The sequence below is a fragment of the Pieris napi genome, chromosome 23 (genome assembly GCF_905475465.1).
Source record: "Pieris napi chromosome 23, ilPieNapi1.2, whole genome shotgun sequence".
Lineage (NCBI taxonomy): Eukaryota > Metazoa > Arthropoda > Insecta > Lepidoptera > Pieridae > Pieris > Pieris napi.
The window spans coordinates 1,402,210-1,415,164 of record NC_062256.1 but is presented as its reverse complement, the minus strand read 5'-3'; the positions used below and the strand labels follow the sequence as shown (position 1 = coordinate 1,415,164).

Below are 12,955 nucleotides of genomic sequence, written 5' to 3'. Positions count from 1 at the left end.
AAAAATAATCGAACAAAAATATATCAAATTTAGTTTGTTAGAGAAAATGGAGCTGAGAATACTGCTATTTCATTTAGTTCTAGTTCATAGTGGATATCCACCGGTAATTATCTTTGGATACTTATTATCTTTAATTATATTAGCTCCTTACATATGAAATTGGCGTTTTACGTTTTGGCCACTTTGACCTCAAATATCTCCTCTTTGGTTAAGACTTCCAAATTAAAATTTGTACAGCTATTTACACATGTATTTGTGCTTCGATGACCGTCATTCATTTGTTTTTTTCTTCTGTTTTTTTCTGTTTGCGTCACTCATTTTACAAAATGGAAAACTTAAAGTATCGCATTATTTACGAGTACGAGTTCCGCCGTGGCACTAGTGCCGTGGAAACGACTCCAAGGGTGAATGATGTGTATGGCGGTCATGTTGCAAAAGAAAACACAGTTCGTTTTTGTTTCCAACGTTTTCGTTCTTGAAATTTCGACCTGCAGAACAAGCCCCGTGGACGGCCTGAGACCCAAGTTGATAATGAAGTATTGAAGGCTATTGAGGAAGCGGATCCATCGCAAACCACGTCCGAGTTAGCTGCAGGCTGCGGTGTTAGTGATAAAACTGTTTTAATTCACTTGAAGCAAGTTGGGAAGATTAAAAAGCTTGAAAGATGGGTACCTCACGAATTGACTGAAGCAAATCGGCAAACGCGCGTCGACTGCTGCGTTACATTACTGAACCGGCACAATAATGAAGGTATTTTAAACCGAATCATTACCTGTGATGAAAAATGGATTCTTTACGATAATCGGAAGCACTCAGCGCAATGGTTGGATCCTGGTCAGCCAGCCAAATCCTGCCCCAAGCGAAAATTAACCCCAAAAAAATTACTTGTAAGTTTGGTGGACTAGTGCCGGTATTGTTCATTGCAGTTTCCTCAAATCTGGCCAGACTATTACGGCTGATGTCTATTGTCAGCAATTGCAAACCATGATGGAAAAGCTAGCGGCTAAACAACCTATTCTGGTCAATCGCTCCACGCCTCTGCTACTTCACGACAACGCTAGACCACACACTGCACAACAGACGGCTACCAAATTAGAAGAGCTTCAATTGGAATGTCTAAGACATCCTCCGTACTCCCCGGACCTTGCTCCAACAGATTACCATTTTTTTCGAAATTTGGACGACTTCTTGCAAGGGAAAAAATTTAGAATAGAATAAATAGAGAAGAGAAGAAGACAGAAGGTTGAGAGACTGGCTACTCGTCGGTCAAGTGGCAGAAACCGTTGATTACAGATAGTTATGTTATTTCCACATCAATTACGTTTAAGATAAGACGGGATTGTTATTATATTACATCGTTGAGTTGAAATATCAGAGTAATATCGCATGTATGATGGAGAGTGTTTTGTTCAGTATCTTGACACGTCAGTAAAACAGATACCGGCAAACATCTTGAACCAATGTCCTTGCCTGCACAGAAGCGATTTTTAGGTATCACTGGGAGGGGGGCGGCGGGAGAGTGATGTGTCGATCGCGTGATTGGTAAATCAGTTGACGTTTGTGTCCCGGGCTGCGCAAACTTTCCCCCACTCCCTTGTTAAATATTCAAGATGTTTGCCGGTATCTGTAATAATAAAGCCAATTTAGTACCATACTGTAAAAAAATACAAATCAGATGGTTTGTTTTATATTTCGTAGTCATTGTTATTTCCATTATTTAAGGCCTCTACAAGGATATTGATATTTTGGTAATAGTTACCGTCAAACTCCAGTCAGTCTCCAATACGCATTGGGCTAGCGTGGGGACTACAGACCATTCCCTCTCGCCTAAGAGAGGAGGCCTATGACCAGTGGGACATATACAACGTGTAATTGAGTACGCAGAAAATCTCGAAGTTTATTAAAATTAAACTGAGTAGGGACGATTTTTTCTGATAGGGCCCCATCAAAAGAATTTGCCTCGGGCCCCAGATGCTGTAGTTTCGCCACTGGTTACCGCTGCGCCTACTTAAGTTCAGATTTTCATTTTCAACATGTTTAAGAGACAATTAGAAAATGGATTTTGACATACATTTAAATAAAATGTATGTCAAAATATTAGTATTAGTATAATACAGTATGGTGTCGTTCTATCGAATTAGTAATTACTGTAAAGATAGAATAACGATATGGAATAAAATAAATAAATAAAAAAAAGTCAAAAAAGTAAGAAATCTCAATTTATTCATGTAGGTAACACAATGTAGTGTATGAACTTCAAAAAAGAAATATACATTAAATGCTTCTAATTTTACATTGACTGCCAGTTCTCAAATCAAGGGCGTAGAACGGTAGAGAAGAACTGGCAATAAACTCTCCGCCACTCTTTTTAATCGCCAAGTTGTTTGTTTTACACAACATTTGTAAGGAGCTGCAACCATTACACCATGTTCCACATGTCATCTTAAGTAATAAATAAGCTGATAAAAACACATTTTATTACAGTCTGGTGATGAAGTAATACCAGGCAGTGTACTGCTTCCAGCTACAAGGCGTGGGAGATATCTGGCGAACATCGTGAGAAGACAGGCTGTAGTACGTATTTTACTTTTGATCAGGGAAATTGAATAGCATTCAACATTTCATAGACGTGTGACGAAACTCACTAGTGAATCGATTTTTAAGTTATTCCATCAGTATAACGCAATATCACTGTGTCATAGACTATATACCAGTTTATAGTCGTTGATTTTTATTGTTAGATGTATTTTTATATTGTGTTTTTTATATGTCGCGTCTTTTTTGTATGTGTACGTATATGTTTCTTTAGTGTGGCTTTTAAACTAAATAAATAAATAACTCCATAAATATTAAAGAAATATCCATTATACAGGATAAAAAGCACGTTCCTGAATTAGGTTTTGAAACGTTAAAATTGCCGTCGGACTAAATGTTTGGTCTGTTTGGAAGGCACGTATTAAAAATGTGCTAGCAAGAAAAAAATATTTATTTAGTTTAAACAAAAAAATACAATTACTTTATCCAATTATTAATTAATAAAAATTCACTGTGACTTTTGTTTTAAGTAATTAATATTTGCAGGATGGAACGGGTATTAAGTTTAACAAGGATGCCGATAGAGTAAGTTTTAAAACTTTTAAAGTTGCTTAAAAGAAGATGTACAGCATTTTATAGGCACCCCTATAATATGCTGTACATCTTATTTTAATGACATAAAAATACCAGTGGTGCTACAACTTTTTAGGTCTGGGATTCCCCCTTTTAGATCTAGATTTCTGTGTCTGTATCGTGATAATTTTCTTGGTGATCAGCCTTTTTGTATTTAAGTCATACTAGTTTCCTCAGAGCAGTGTTGGCCTAGTGGCTTTAGCGTGCGATTCTCATCCCTGAGGTCGTAGGTTCGATCCTCGGCAGTGCACCAATGGACTTTCTTTCTATGTACGCATTTAACATTCTCTCGAACGGTGAAGGAAAACGTCGTGAGGAAACCGACATGTCTTAGACACAAAAAGTCGACATCTTTCAGACATAGGAGGCTGATCACCTACTTGCCTATTAGGTTGACAAATGATCATAAGAGATACAGAAATCAGAGGCCCAGACCTAAAAAGATTGTAGCGCCATTGATTTTCTTTTTGTATTTGATGGCACATTTATACTGTAAATCGATGAACATAATACATGCAATCTCTAAGGCAATACAATCCTGCCTTGCGATTCTGTAACTCACTTTTCGAACTCTCACAGCGGTTTTCACAGCGGCGGTCACGCTCAAATCAGTCGTAAAGCAGTCATTTTACGATTTGGCATTCTGATAAACAATAAACTACAAGCGGATATAGGCAGGGACCTTATATCCGCTGTGAGAGTTCGAAAAGTGAGTTACAGAATCGCAAGGCTGCTTCAAAGATTTTTGTTTCGTATTAATTAAATATAAGTTTGTTCCACAGTTTTAACTAAAGCAGCATTAATTTAAAACAATGATAATATTATTTGACAGAAAGAGAAGGGTGCAAATAGATTTAGTTGAATAAGAGAGATAAACTTTAGCAATTTACAGATCAACGCAGAGGCTAAAAAGAAGGTGGATGTTCTGTCCGAAGAACTGTTACCATACATAATAGCAGAACAGGAGAGGCGTACAACTTTATACAAGCGTATAATGACTGCGATACAAAATGGTGAAAAAGGCGTCACTATAGCCGAGATTCGAAATAAACCACCGTTGATTATAAGAAAAGGTATCAAAAGACATTTTCCTTTTATGAAAATATTCACAAAAATACATCTAACTAGCGAACTGAATCGACCCCCAGTCGGGGTCTTCCCTCAGAGATACGACCACCAAATGTTTAAAAATCCAGTGTACTCCTCCCTCAAAGGGCGTCAACGCACCCACTAAAATGGGTGTCTATGGGCTGCGAAGACTGCCCTTTTTGGTCGTCCCGCAAGCTCGTTTTCCCCCCTATTATATATTTTTTTAAATCCCCCCCCCTGGATAAGCCGTTGACCCCACCATCCCTAAGACGAAAAATGTCTTGTATATTGTAGTACATAGGTTAACTTTGTTTATAAACTCTTTTGCAAAAAAAACGGCCTCATATTTTGTGGAGGTACTTAACCGGGTACAAGGTATCCCCCTATATATTAATCTGCCGCGCTTTAGTAAATCCCGAAATCCCCTCTTGGGCTCCCCTACCAGGGCTTCTAAGTTAATTTACGTTTCAGTTAATTAAATGAAATTTAATTGTCTCACGTAAACTGTATACTTATAACCGTGTAAATAATTAGTAAATTTCCTAAATCGTCGGAGTTACGCCCCGAGAGTACAGCTAGACGCAGGCATTCTATTCGACTGTTACATTGCATTCATTCGTTTCACAGCACTTAACTAAATCATGGGAGTTACACCCCGAGAGTATAGCCAGACGTAGGCAATCTCTTCGACTGTTACATTGCATTCATTCATTTCATAGGAAAAACTAAATCATGGGAGTTACGCCCCGAGAGTAAAAGTCCATTTATGGAAGATCATCACGTTTTTAGCCATTGTTTATATATTCTCAGGAATGCTCTACCGATGCCCATCGAACAGAGCCCCCAAAGAACCAGATGGATCTGGTATCCTCATGTGTGAAGACAGCATCGAGCCAAGTCAAGTTATGTACGACTCCTGTCTCAGTGCAGAGGACAAAGAGCTTTATGTTGCTGAGAATAATTACTTCTTTTGTAATCGTAAGTCAGATTAAAAACGTTTAACAATTTTAATAAAAATATGAGCTCTCGACACTTACGCTTAAATAAGCGACTACATACATACAACTACATACGACTCTGCCGATTTGACAGTGTCAAGAAAGCACCAGTAAACGATCAATAATACATTAATTGTAACATCCACATATTTTTTCGCCTTTACAGTAAGCTCCTTCAACTACCATACACAATAGACATATCCCAAAACCTTTTTTAAAAGCATAATCGTGAATGCCTTTTTCTGATTGAATTTGTCGACCATAAACAAACATCCATTCCGTTACTATTTAGACAGAATCAGCAGTTACAGCATAAACTCAAATAACTGCCTTGCGATAAGGTCCCTCCTTATCGCAAGCAGTGGCGTAGCTACCTAGGGGCTAGGCGGGGCAGTGCCCCGGGGCCCTCAAGCTCAGGGGGCCCTCAAATCCTTACCAGAAGTCTCGATCGAACTGAAATTTTGGAAATTTCTCCCATTTTCAAAATAAATATGACAGGTTGCAACCCCACTTTAATCATGACAACTCAGTTGAGAGAAATTCAAAAGTTATGCCTAGGGAATTCCCCTAAATTCTTTCTGCCCTGCAGTGCACAAAGTAGCTTAAGTAGCTTAGCATTTTTAAAGTATTTGTATATCATATTTTTATTTGATAAAACCTAATCAGTTTACACAGCAGGGAGCCCCATTTTTCAATTTGCCCCAGGGCCCTTGGTTGCCTAGCTACGCCACTGATCGCAAGGCAGTGGTTCGAAAAGTGAGTTACAGAATCGCAAGGCAGAACCGAAATTATTATTAATTGTTTCTCTAATACAGGTCACAAAATCGAAGGTCCTGACTTGCCACGAAATGGTTCAACCGTTATAGGTTGTGCGCCGATAGAGAGGACGTCTCTCAACTACACAAACCTCAAGTGCGCCTTGGAGGACACGGATGATGTTGTTGTGCATTACAGATATTATCCTGACAGGGTAAATACACTTTCAATATCCGTATTACGTAAAAAAATAATCAGTGGCGCTACAACCCTAATTGGGTGTGGGCCTCAGATTTCTGTATCTGTTTCATGATCATTGGTCAATCTAATAGGCACTTCGTATAATCTAATAGGTAGGTCTGTGCGTACGAATATGTGTGCGTGTGTGCATGTGTGACTATTTGCTAAATATATTTTTTTGTATATAATTTTTGTAAGAGGCCTTTAGGGTACAGCTGACCAAATGGGCGTCTAAGAGCGGAAACAGAAAAAAAAATAGAAAATTAATCTTAATATGGGCACAAATTATATTTATGGGTGCGTTACGAGAAAAGAAAAGTTTCCTCAACAATTCTCCAGAAAACAGCTTATTTTAAATGTTTACGATGCTTGTAAAACAGCTTCTAAAAATTCTATAAATGTTCATCATCAATTTACTTCTGCAGACGTACAAGTTTGTGACGGAACTGGATCCAGACCGGGAAGTCTGCGATCACTGGAACCCTTGTCAGATCGGCTACATTTACAGCCTACCTACTCCCGACCAGGCCTTACTAGCTAGCGAACTATGGCGTAAGTAACTAAATCTGTATTGTAGAAAAAAAAAATTCAACGTAATTCATAACTGCCGAAGAGATGCATCAAAATGTGGTTGTTATTGTCATAAACACAAAGAACAATTAAAAGGCGGGAAACGCACTCACGAATCCTCTGCCATTGAGTGTCCATGGGCGTATCACTTAACATCAGGTGAGCCTCCTGCCCGTTTGTTTTTCAAAAAATATCTATAAAAAATAACGATAACATCTTTTATAACTTTTTTAATCGTTATATCTCAGAAACGGTGGCTCGTTGGAAAAAAAGTATTGATATTTTTTTTATAGATAATTTTATGATCTCTTTTTGTCTAAGGTACTTTTATGATAAAACTTAGCGTTTCTTACTTACCGTGAAAAATCGCGAAAAACTATTTTTTTTTTGACCTTTGACATTGAATAAAAAAAAAATCCATACACGGGAATGATGGGGAACTTTTAAATATTATTTGTAACTAGCTGACCTGGCTAACTTCGTTCCGCCCTACAACCTTATAATATCGTTGTTACTTTAATGTTAAGTATTACATTAATACAACTTTTTTGCAAATACAGAAATGTTTTATTGCTTGCCATTGCGAAAGAAGAATGGCAGTTTTACACATTAGGCATCTTCTCTCTACCGTCAATATGGCGATACTGCATGTTAAGCACTTTCTGATATCCAACATCTTTTGATCAGGATCAAAGCATGGTTATGCATCTCCTCATTCACCTCAAGATCGTAATTTCTTGAACTGACACGAATTCGACGTAAAATGATGCGTAGTTTTGTCAACAGATGGCACCATATGGTTTTTGCATTCGTAAAATTAATTAATTTATTTATTGTTATTCGATAACTTATCCGATATTTTATGCTTATTCTGCTATTCGGGACGGAAACAAATCCAACAAATCAAAAACCATGGCAATCGGTCCAGCCGTTCTCGAGTTATAAGTGTTGTAACAAACACGACTTTCTTTTATATATATAGATTATATATGTTTTGAACAATTTTACTGATTTTCAGCTTGTTGGGACTTTATGTACCTTCACTCTCATTTTATGGTCTAAATTGACCGGACTGTTATAATTAATATTAATTTGATAACTTAATAATGTGGTATTTTATTACTACAAATAATAAAAGAATTTACTATATTGATGTCTATAAAATTCCATTTAAGACAAATTTGCGCGCCATTATTATATATGTGGCAGAATATGCGAAATTTAGATTGTACCACTATAACATTTTTGTTCTGTATTCTTGCAAATAAATTATTATTATAATAATAATAATCAGAATCGAGATTTTCGTATGTCATTTGCAATACGATTTGAACATATATTTTAGTTCCCAAGTAAACGTTGTAGATGCGGTACAGTTTTCTACATTGAATTTTTGTATATTTGACGACTCATTTATTAAATTAAAATGCTTTTTACTAAGTCTCCATTCTTATAGTTAATATTAAGACTTCATAATAAACATAATTTAGTAACATTATTGTTTTTTAACAGATAACTATGGTAAGTTTTTTGAAGCTATTTTATTTAGTTAATTTTACTTACAGTTAAACATAGAGAACACAATTTTGTACCCGATTAATTAATAAGAAAAGTTACTTCCCATTATTAAATTATGTAAAAGATCCATTACAAGCGAAAAGACCGCCCGTTGATTTTTTACCGAATTTTATTTTTGACGTGATAACGTCTTTAAAATCGTTTTAGTCGGGTGACATGTTCAGAAACTTGTGTCACACCAAAACCTCTCGAGCTCGATCGCAGGTATACCGAGAGAGAGACGGACCGATCTCCCGTCTCATCTCGAGCGCTGCCAGTCATTCCGTGAATGTATGAAGAAAAATGTATATCATAGTCGAATAAGTAAACTTGTCATTTTACACCCGAAATTTATCATCAAAAGTGTGAATAAAACGATAGATGTAATTTAAAATTTGAAAAAGTTGTTATCTTCATTAATTCCTTACTTCCCAAAAACTTATATCACCAATAAGACGTTATCACGTAAACATCTCGATCGTAAACCTACTTTACAAACAACCAATATTTTATTGATATATAATATAATATATTAATATTTAACCATTTTTTACAGTTGAAAGTAAGTTTATTTCTTTTTATAATAAAGAATTATGAATAAATACTTTTGGTCCATGGACACAGAGAGCAGATACTATGGCAAAACTTAAGCAGATTTCAAGTTCTATTTTTGACGTGATAACGTCTTTAAAATCGTTTTAGTCGGGTGACATGTTCAGAAACTTGTGTCACACCAAAACCTCACGAGCGCGATCGCAGGTATAACGAGAGAGAGACGGACCGATCTCCCGTCTCATCTCGAGCGCTGCCAGTCATTCCGTGAAACTTGTCACGCGGAATCCTCACGAGCGGAGGCTGGCATAGCGTTCGAGTGAGTGAACCGATCTTCCGTCTCTCTCACTCTAGCGGCATACAAACGAATGGAGATTTGTTATCTTCATTAATTCCTTACTTCCCAAAAACTTATATCACCAATAAGACGTTATCACGTAAACATCTCGATCGTAAACCTACTTTACAAACAACCAATATTTTTTTAAGGAATTAAAATAACTTTAGTCAGATATATGTCTAGTCTACAACTCTATATCTTCTGGATTATTCTTGCCCGCTCTACGCCCTTGACTTGCGAGCTGGTAGTAAATCTAAATTTAGAATCAATTTAACATCTTTTCTGTTGACGTTCATAAGTGTACTTGGTTACGTATATGAATAAAGTTACTATGAGTTTGAGTACATTCTGCTTCTTAGTTCATTCTTCTCGTTCTCTTATAGACAAGTAGGAGATCAGCTATCTGACACTGGATATAAGACAGCCGTATTAATTTCCCTTACTTTAATACTATTTATGCACCAAGATTTGAACGCACGACTTCATAGTCAAGGTACTAACACTTCGTATTCTACATATACTAACTTGACGACTCATTGGTCTAGTGGTTAGTACCCCTGACTACGAATCCATGGGTCCCGGATTCGATCCCCGGCTGAAACGAAAATCGATGTGATGAGCATTTGGTGTTGTGCTTAGGTCTTGGGTGTTTAAATATGTATTTATATGTCTATCTATCTAGAAAATGTATGTATATCCGTTGCCTAGTACCCATAACACAAGCTTCACCAGCTTAGCATGGGACGAGGTCAATTGGTGTGAATTGTCTTTATAAAAAATAAAAAAACTTTGGAATTGTAAGGTGAATATGGTTGGAGGTTTCGAGGGGATTTTATTTAATTTGTATCATGTAATCATTTCGTGTTTATATTCGCTACACACACGAAGATTAATAGAATTATTTACTCCTACGAATACGTATTTAAGGTCCTTACATATGAAATTAGCGTTATGTATGGGAGTAACAAAAAGTTGTTTTTGAAGTTATACTTCTTTAGGCGCGTTATGAAAAATTGATGAGAGTGAAATTTTACGACGCGCGCGCACCGTGACACAAAATTAACAGAATGAAGTTACCCACGGAAGATGCTACGGCATTGGACAAATTTTAAAAACAACATTTGAATAATAATAGGATTTATGTAAATTAAGAGAATAATAATAAATATTTATTTATTTAATTATTCAAATGTAAACTGAACTTTATTGACTATAATGACTCATTTTCCAGTCTTTGATTATTTAATTGTAATTAATTATTTGCATGCAATCAAAAACTATTTTTAATAATGCCAAAGAAGTATAGCTTCTTACGCGCGTACATAAGTACACGCCTCTTTTTTTTAAAAATAGAATATAATTAATTAAAGTATCATTGCTATCTATGCACTTTTGCCATCATATAGGTAGTTCTAATCCCTTTATTTAAAAAAACCATTCGGACGGGAATCAATAAAATCTTTGAAGGCGGTTTGACTTCATCAGAGTTGACTTTGGAATTCCTAATCAAAGAGGAGATATTCGAGGTCACAGTGGCCAGTACGACAATACACCAATTTCATATGTAATGTATCACTACATAGTATAAAACAAAGTCGCTTTCTCTGTCCCTATTTCCCTTTGTATGCTTAAATCTTTGAAACCACACAACGGATTTTGATGCGGTTTTTTTTAATAGATTGAGTGATTCAAGAGGAAGGTTTATATGTATAATAACATCCATTAAATAGTGGAGAAGTACTGTTATTTTTGAGGTTTCTAATGTGATGTCGTAAATAATTACATTTTTTCCGCTTACATTGCAAACGCAGGCTGAACCCTACGAGTTTTATCAAAATAATGTACTAAGTATTGTACACATTGAAAAGGTCTACAGAAAAGTCCGTGATGGTATATGTCTATCTCTTATGGATAACCCACAATAACTTTTTTTTGTCATTTACTTTTTACGACAAATAATGGCTAATTTTCCAAGCGATTTTAACCAATACAGCATTAATCCTTAACCAATTAAATACCTTGAATACATTGTTCATTTAATATAGATCTATATGGCCCTTTACACCATATGATTTAAGTGAATATTTTCGAAGATATAACAGATTTAATAATTGCGGGACGTAGCGTTTGCGGCGGTACCGGCCGGCCGCACAGTTTTTCTGTAGTGTATTTAGTATCAGCCCTGCGATTCTGTAACTCACTTTTCGAACTCACACAGCGGTTTTGGCATCGGAGGTCGCTCAGAAATCAGTCGTGAAGCAGTCATTTTATGATTTGGCATTCTGATAAACAATAAACTACAAGCTCCCACCTTTTCAGAATGCAAAATCATAAAATGACTGCTTCACGACTGATTTGAGAGCGACCGCCGATGCCAAAACCGCTGTGTGAGTTCGAAAAGTGAGTTACAGAATCGCAGGGCAGCATTGCACCCGTGCGAGGCCGGGGCGGGTCGCTAGTATATGTATAATTCAAACTACATTATTAATGATTTAATTAAATATTTCCAGGACAAGATGGTATGTTTAGTTTTTTATATGCAACTCCGTACGTTAAATTAATTAGCCTTTATTGTTTTCCCTTCTATTATAATTTGTTTATTCATTATAAGTACATATGCATTACAATGTATAAGATTTGGGAACCCTTTTAAGTAAGAAATTCCTGTGTCAGGGTTTCCCGCTCTTCCATAACAAACTTCATTATAAATTCCTTAAAATATATATATTTGTTTTTGATTTTTCAACTGTTATCAACACTCAGGCATGAGTGAGTGTGTGTATGTTAAATATATAAAAATATATAACAGGGGTGATACCGCCGCCCATGGCTTTGTAACGCTCTTTTCTTGAAGGACCCTAAGTCGAATTGGTTCGGAAATACTTCAGTGGGTAGCTGGTTCCACAAAGTGGTGGTGCGGCAAAAACTGCCTTAAAAAACGCTCAGTTGTGGAACGACGGACGTCGAGGTGATACGGGTGGCATTTCTTATTCTGCCTCGACGTCTGATGATGAAACTATAAGTGGGGGTCTCTCTGTACGCAACGGGTGTTACCCAATAATAGACAACTTTTTCTATGAGACAGGAGGCAAAAAGTAGGGGAGAAGTTAAGTGTTTACGCCCATGGACGTCCGCCAAGTGCAAGTGCGTCGCCGTCCTAGGTAGTGGTACGCTCTTATTTTCGTAGTCGTACCAGTTCAGAAATACTTAAAATGGCAGCTAGTGCCATAAACTGGTTGTCACGCCAGAAGACAAATTTTCTAATGTATGAAATTAATTTCAGAATACGAAAGTAAGTCGATTTTTTTATTTATAAAAATACTGTATAAAATACTGTACACTATCCTTACACTGCCCATACGATAATATCAAAAACAAAATATACAAAAATATATTAATTACATATACAAATGTCGCTACTACTAATCAGCATATTTTTCTAAATTGCGTCTGCAAAAGCCAATCTGGGAGTTCAGGCACCTCTCATTCGAATTCTTCGCGATTGTAACGGATTAAACAGTGCTTATCCGGAGCTGGATATATTCGATAGTGGGCTGATCAATTTTAATGAGTATCTCATAAAAAAATCCGCTGTTTTGCTGGTATTTTTTTTTTCTGCTTGACAGAAACATGGCTGGTACAAAAATGGCTGGTATCATTATGTTATCTTGTATACGTTACAATT

At 36.4% G+C, this 12,955-nt stretch overlaps 1 protein-coding gene across 1 annotated transcript in view; it reads left to right on the top strand.

Moving 5' to 3' along the window:
* The first annotated feature begins 744 nt into the window (after nt 1–744).
* The window catches only part of LOC125061523, a 33,217-nt gene continuing 21,006 nt past the window's right edge, over nt 745–12,955 (top strand). Inside the window, exons 1-11 of the mRNA XM_047666998.1 lie at nt 745–750; nt 2,485–2,574; nt 3,082–3,120; nt 4,061–4,241; nt 5,068–5,235; nt 6,071–6,225; nt 6,677–6,803; nt 8,334–8,342; nt 8,935–8,940; nt 11,781–11,789; nt 12,554–12,562. Coding sequence (XP_047522954.1) covers nt 745–750; nt 2,485–2,574; nt 3,082–3,120; nt 4,061–4,241; nt 5,068–5,235; nt 6,071–6,225; nt 6,677–6,803; nt 8,334–8,342; nt 8,935–8,940; nt 11,781–11,789; nt 12,554–12,562 — 799 coding nt within the window. The remainder of the gene's footprint in view (nt 751–2,484; nt 2,575–3,081; nt 3,121–4,060; nt 4,242–5,067; nt 5,236–6,070; nt 6,226–6,676; nt 6,804–8,333; nt 8,343–8,934; nt 8,941–11,780; nt 11,790–12,553; nt 12,563–12,955) is intronic.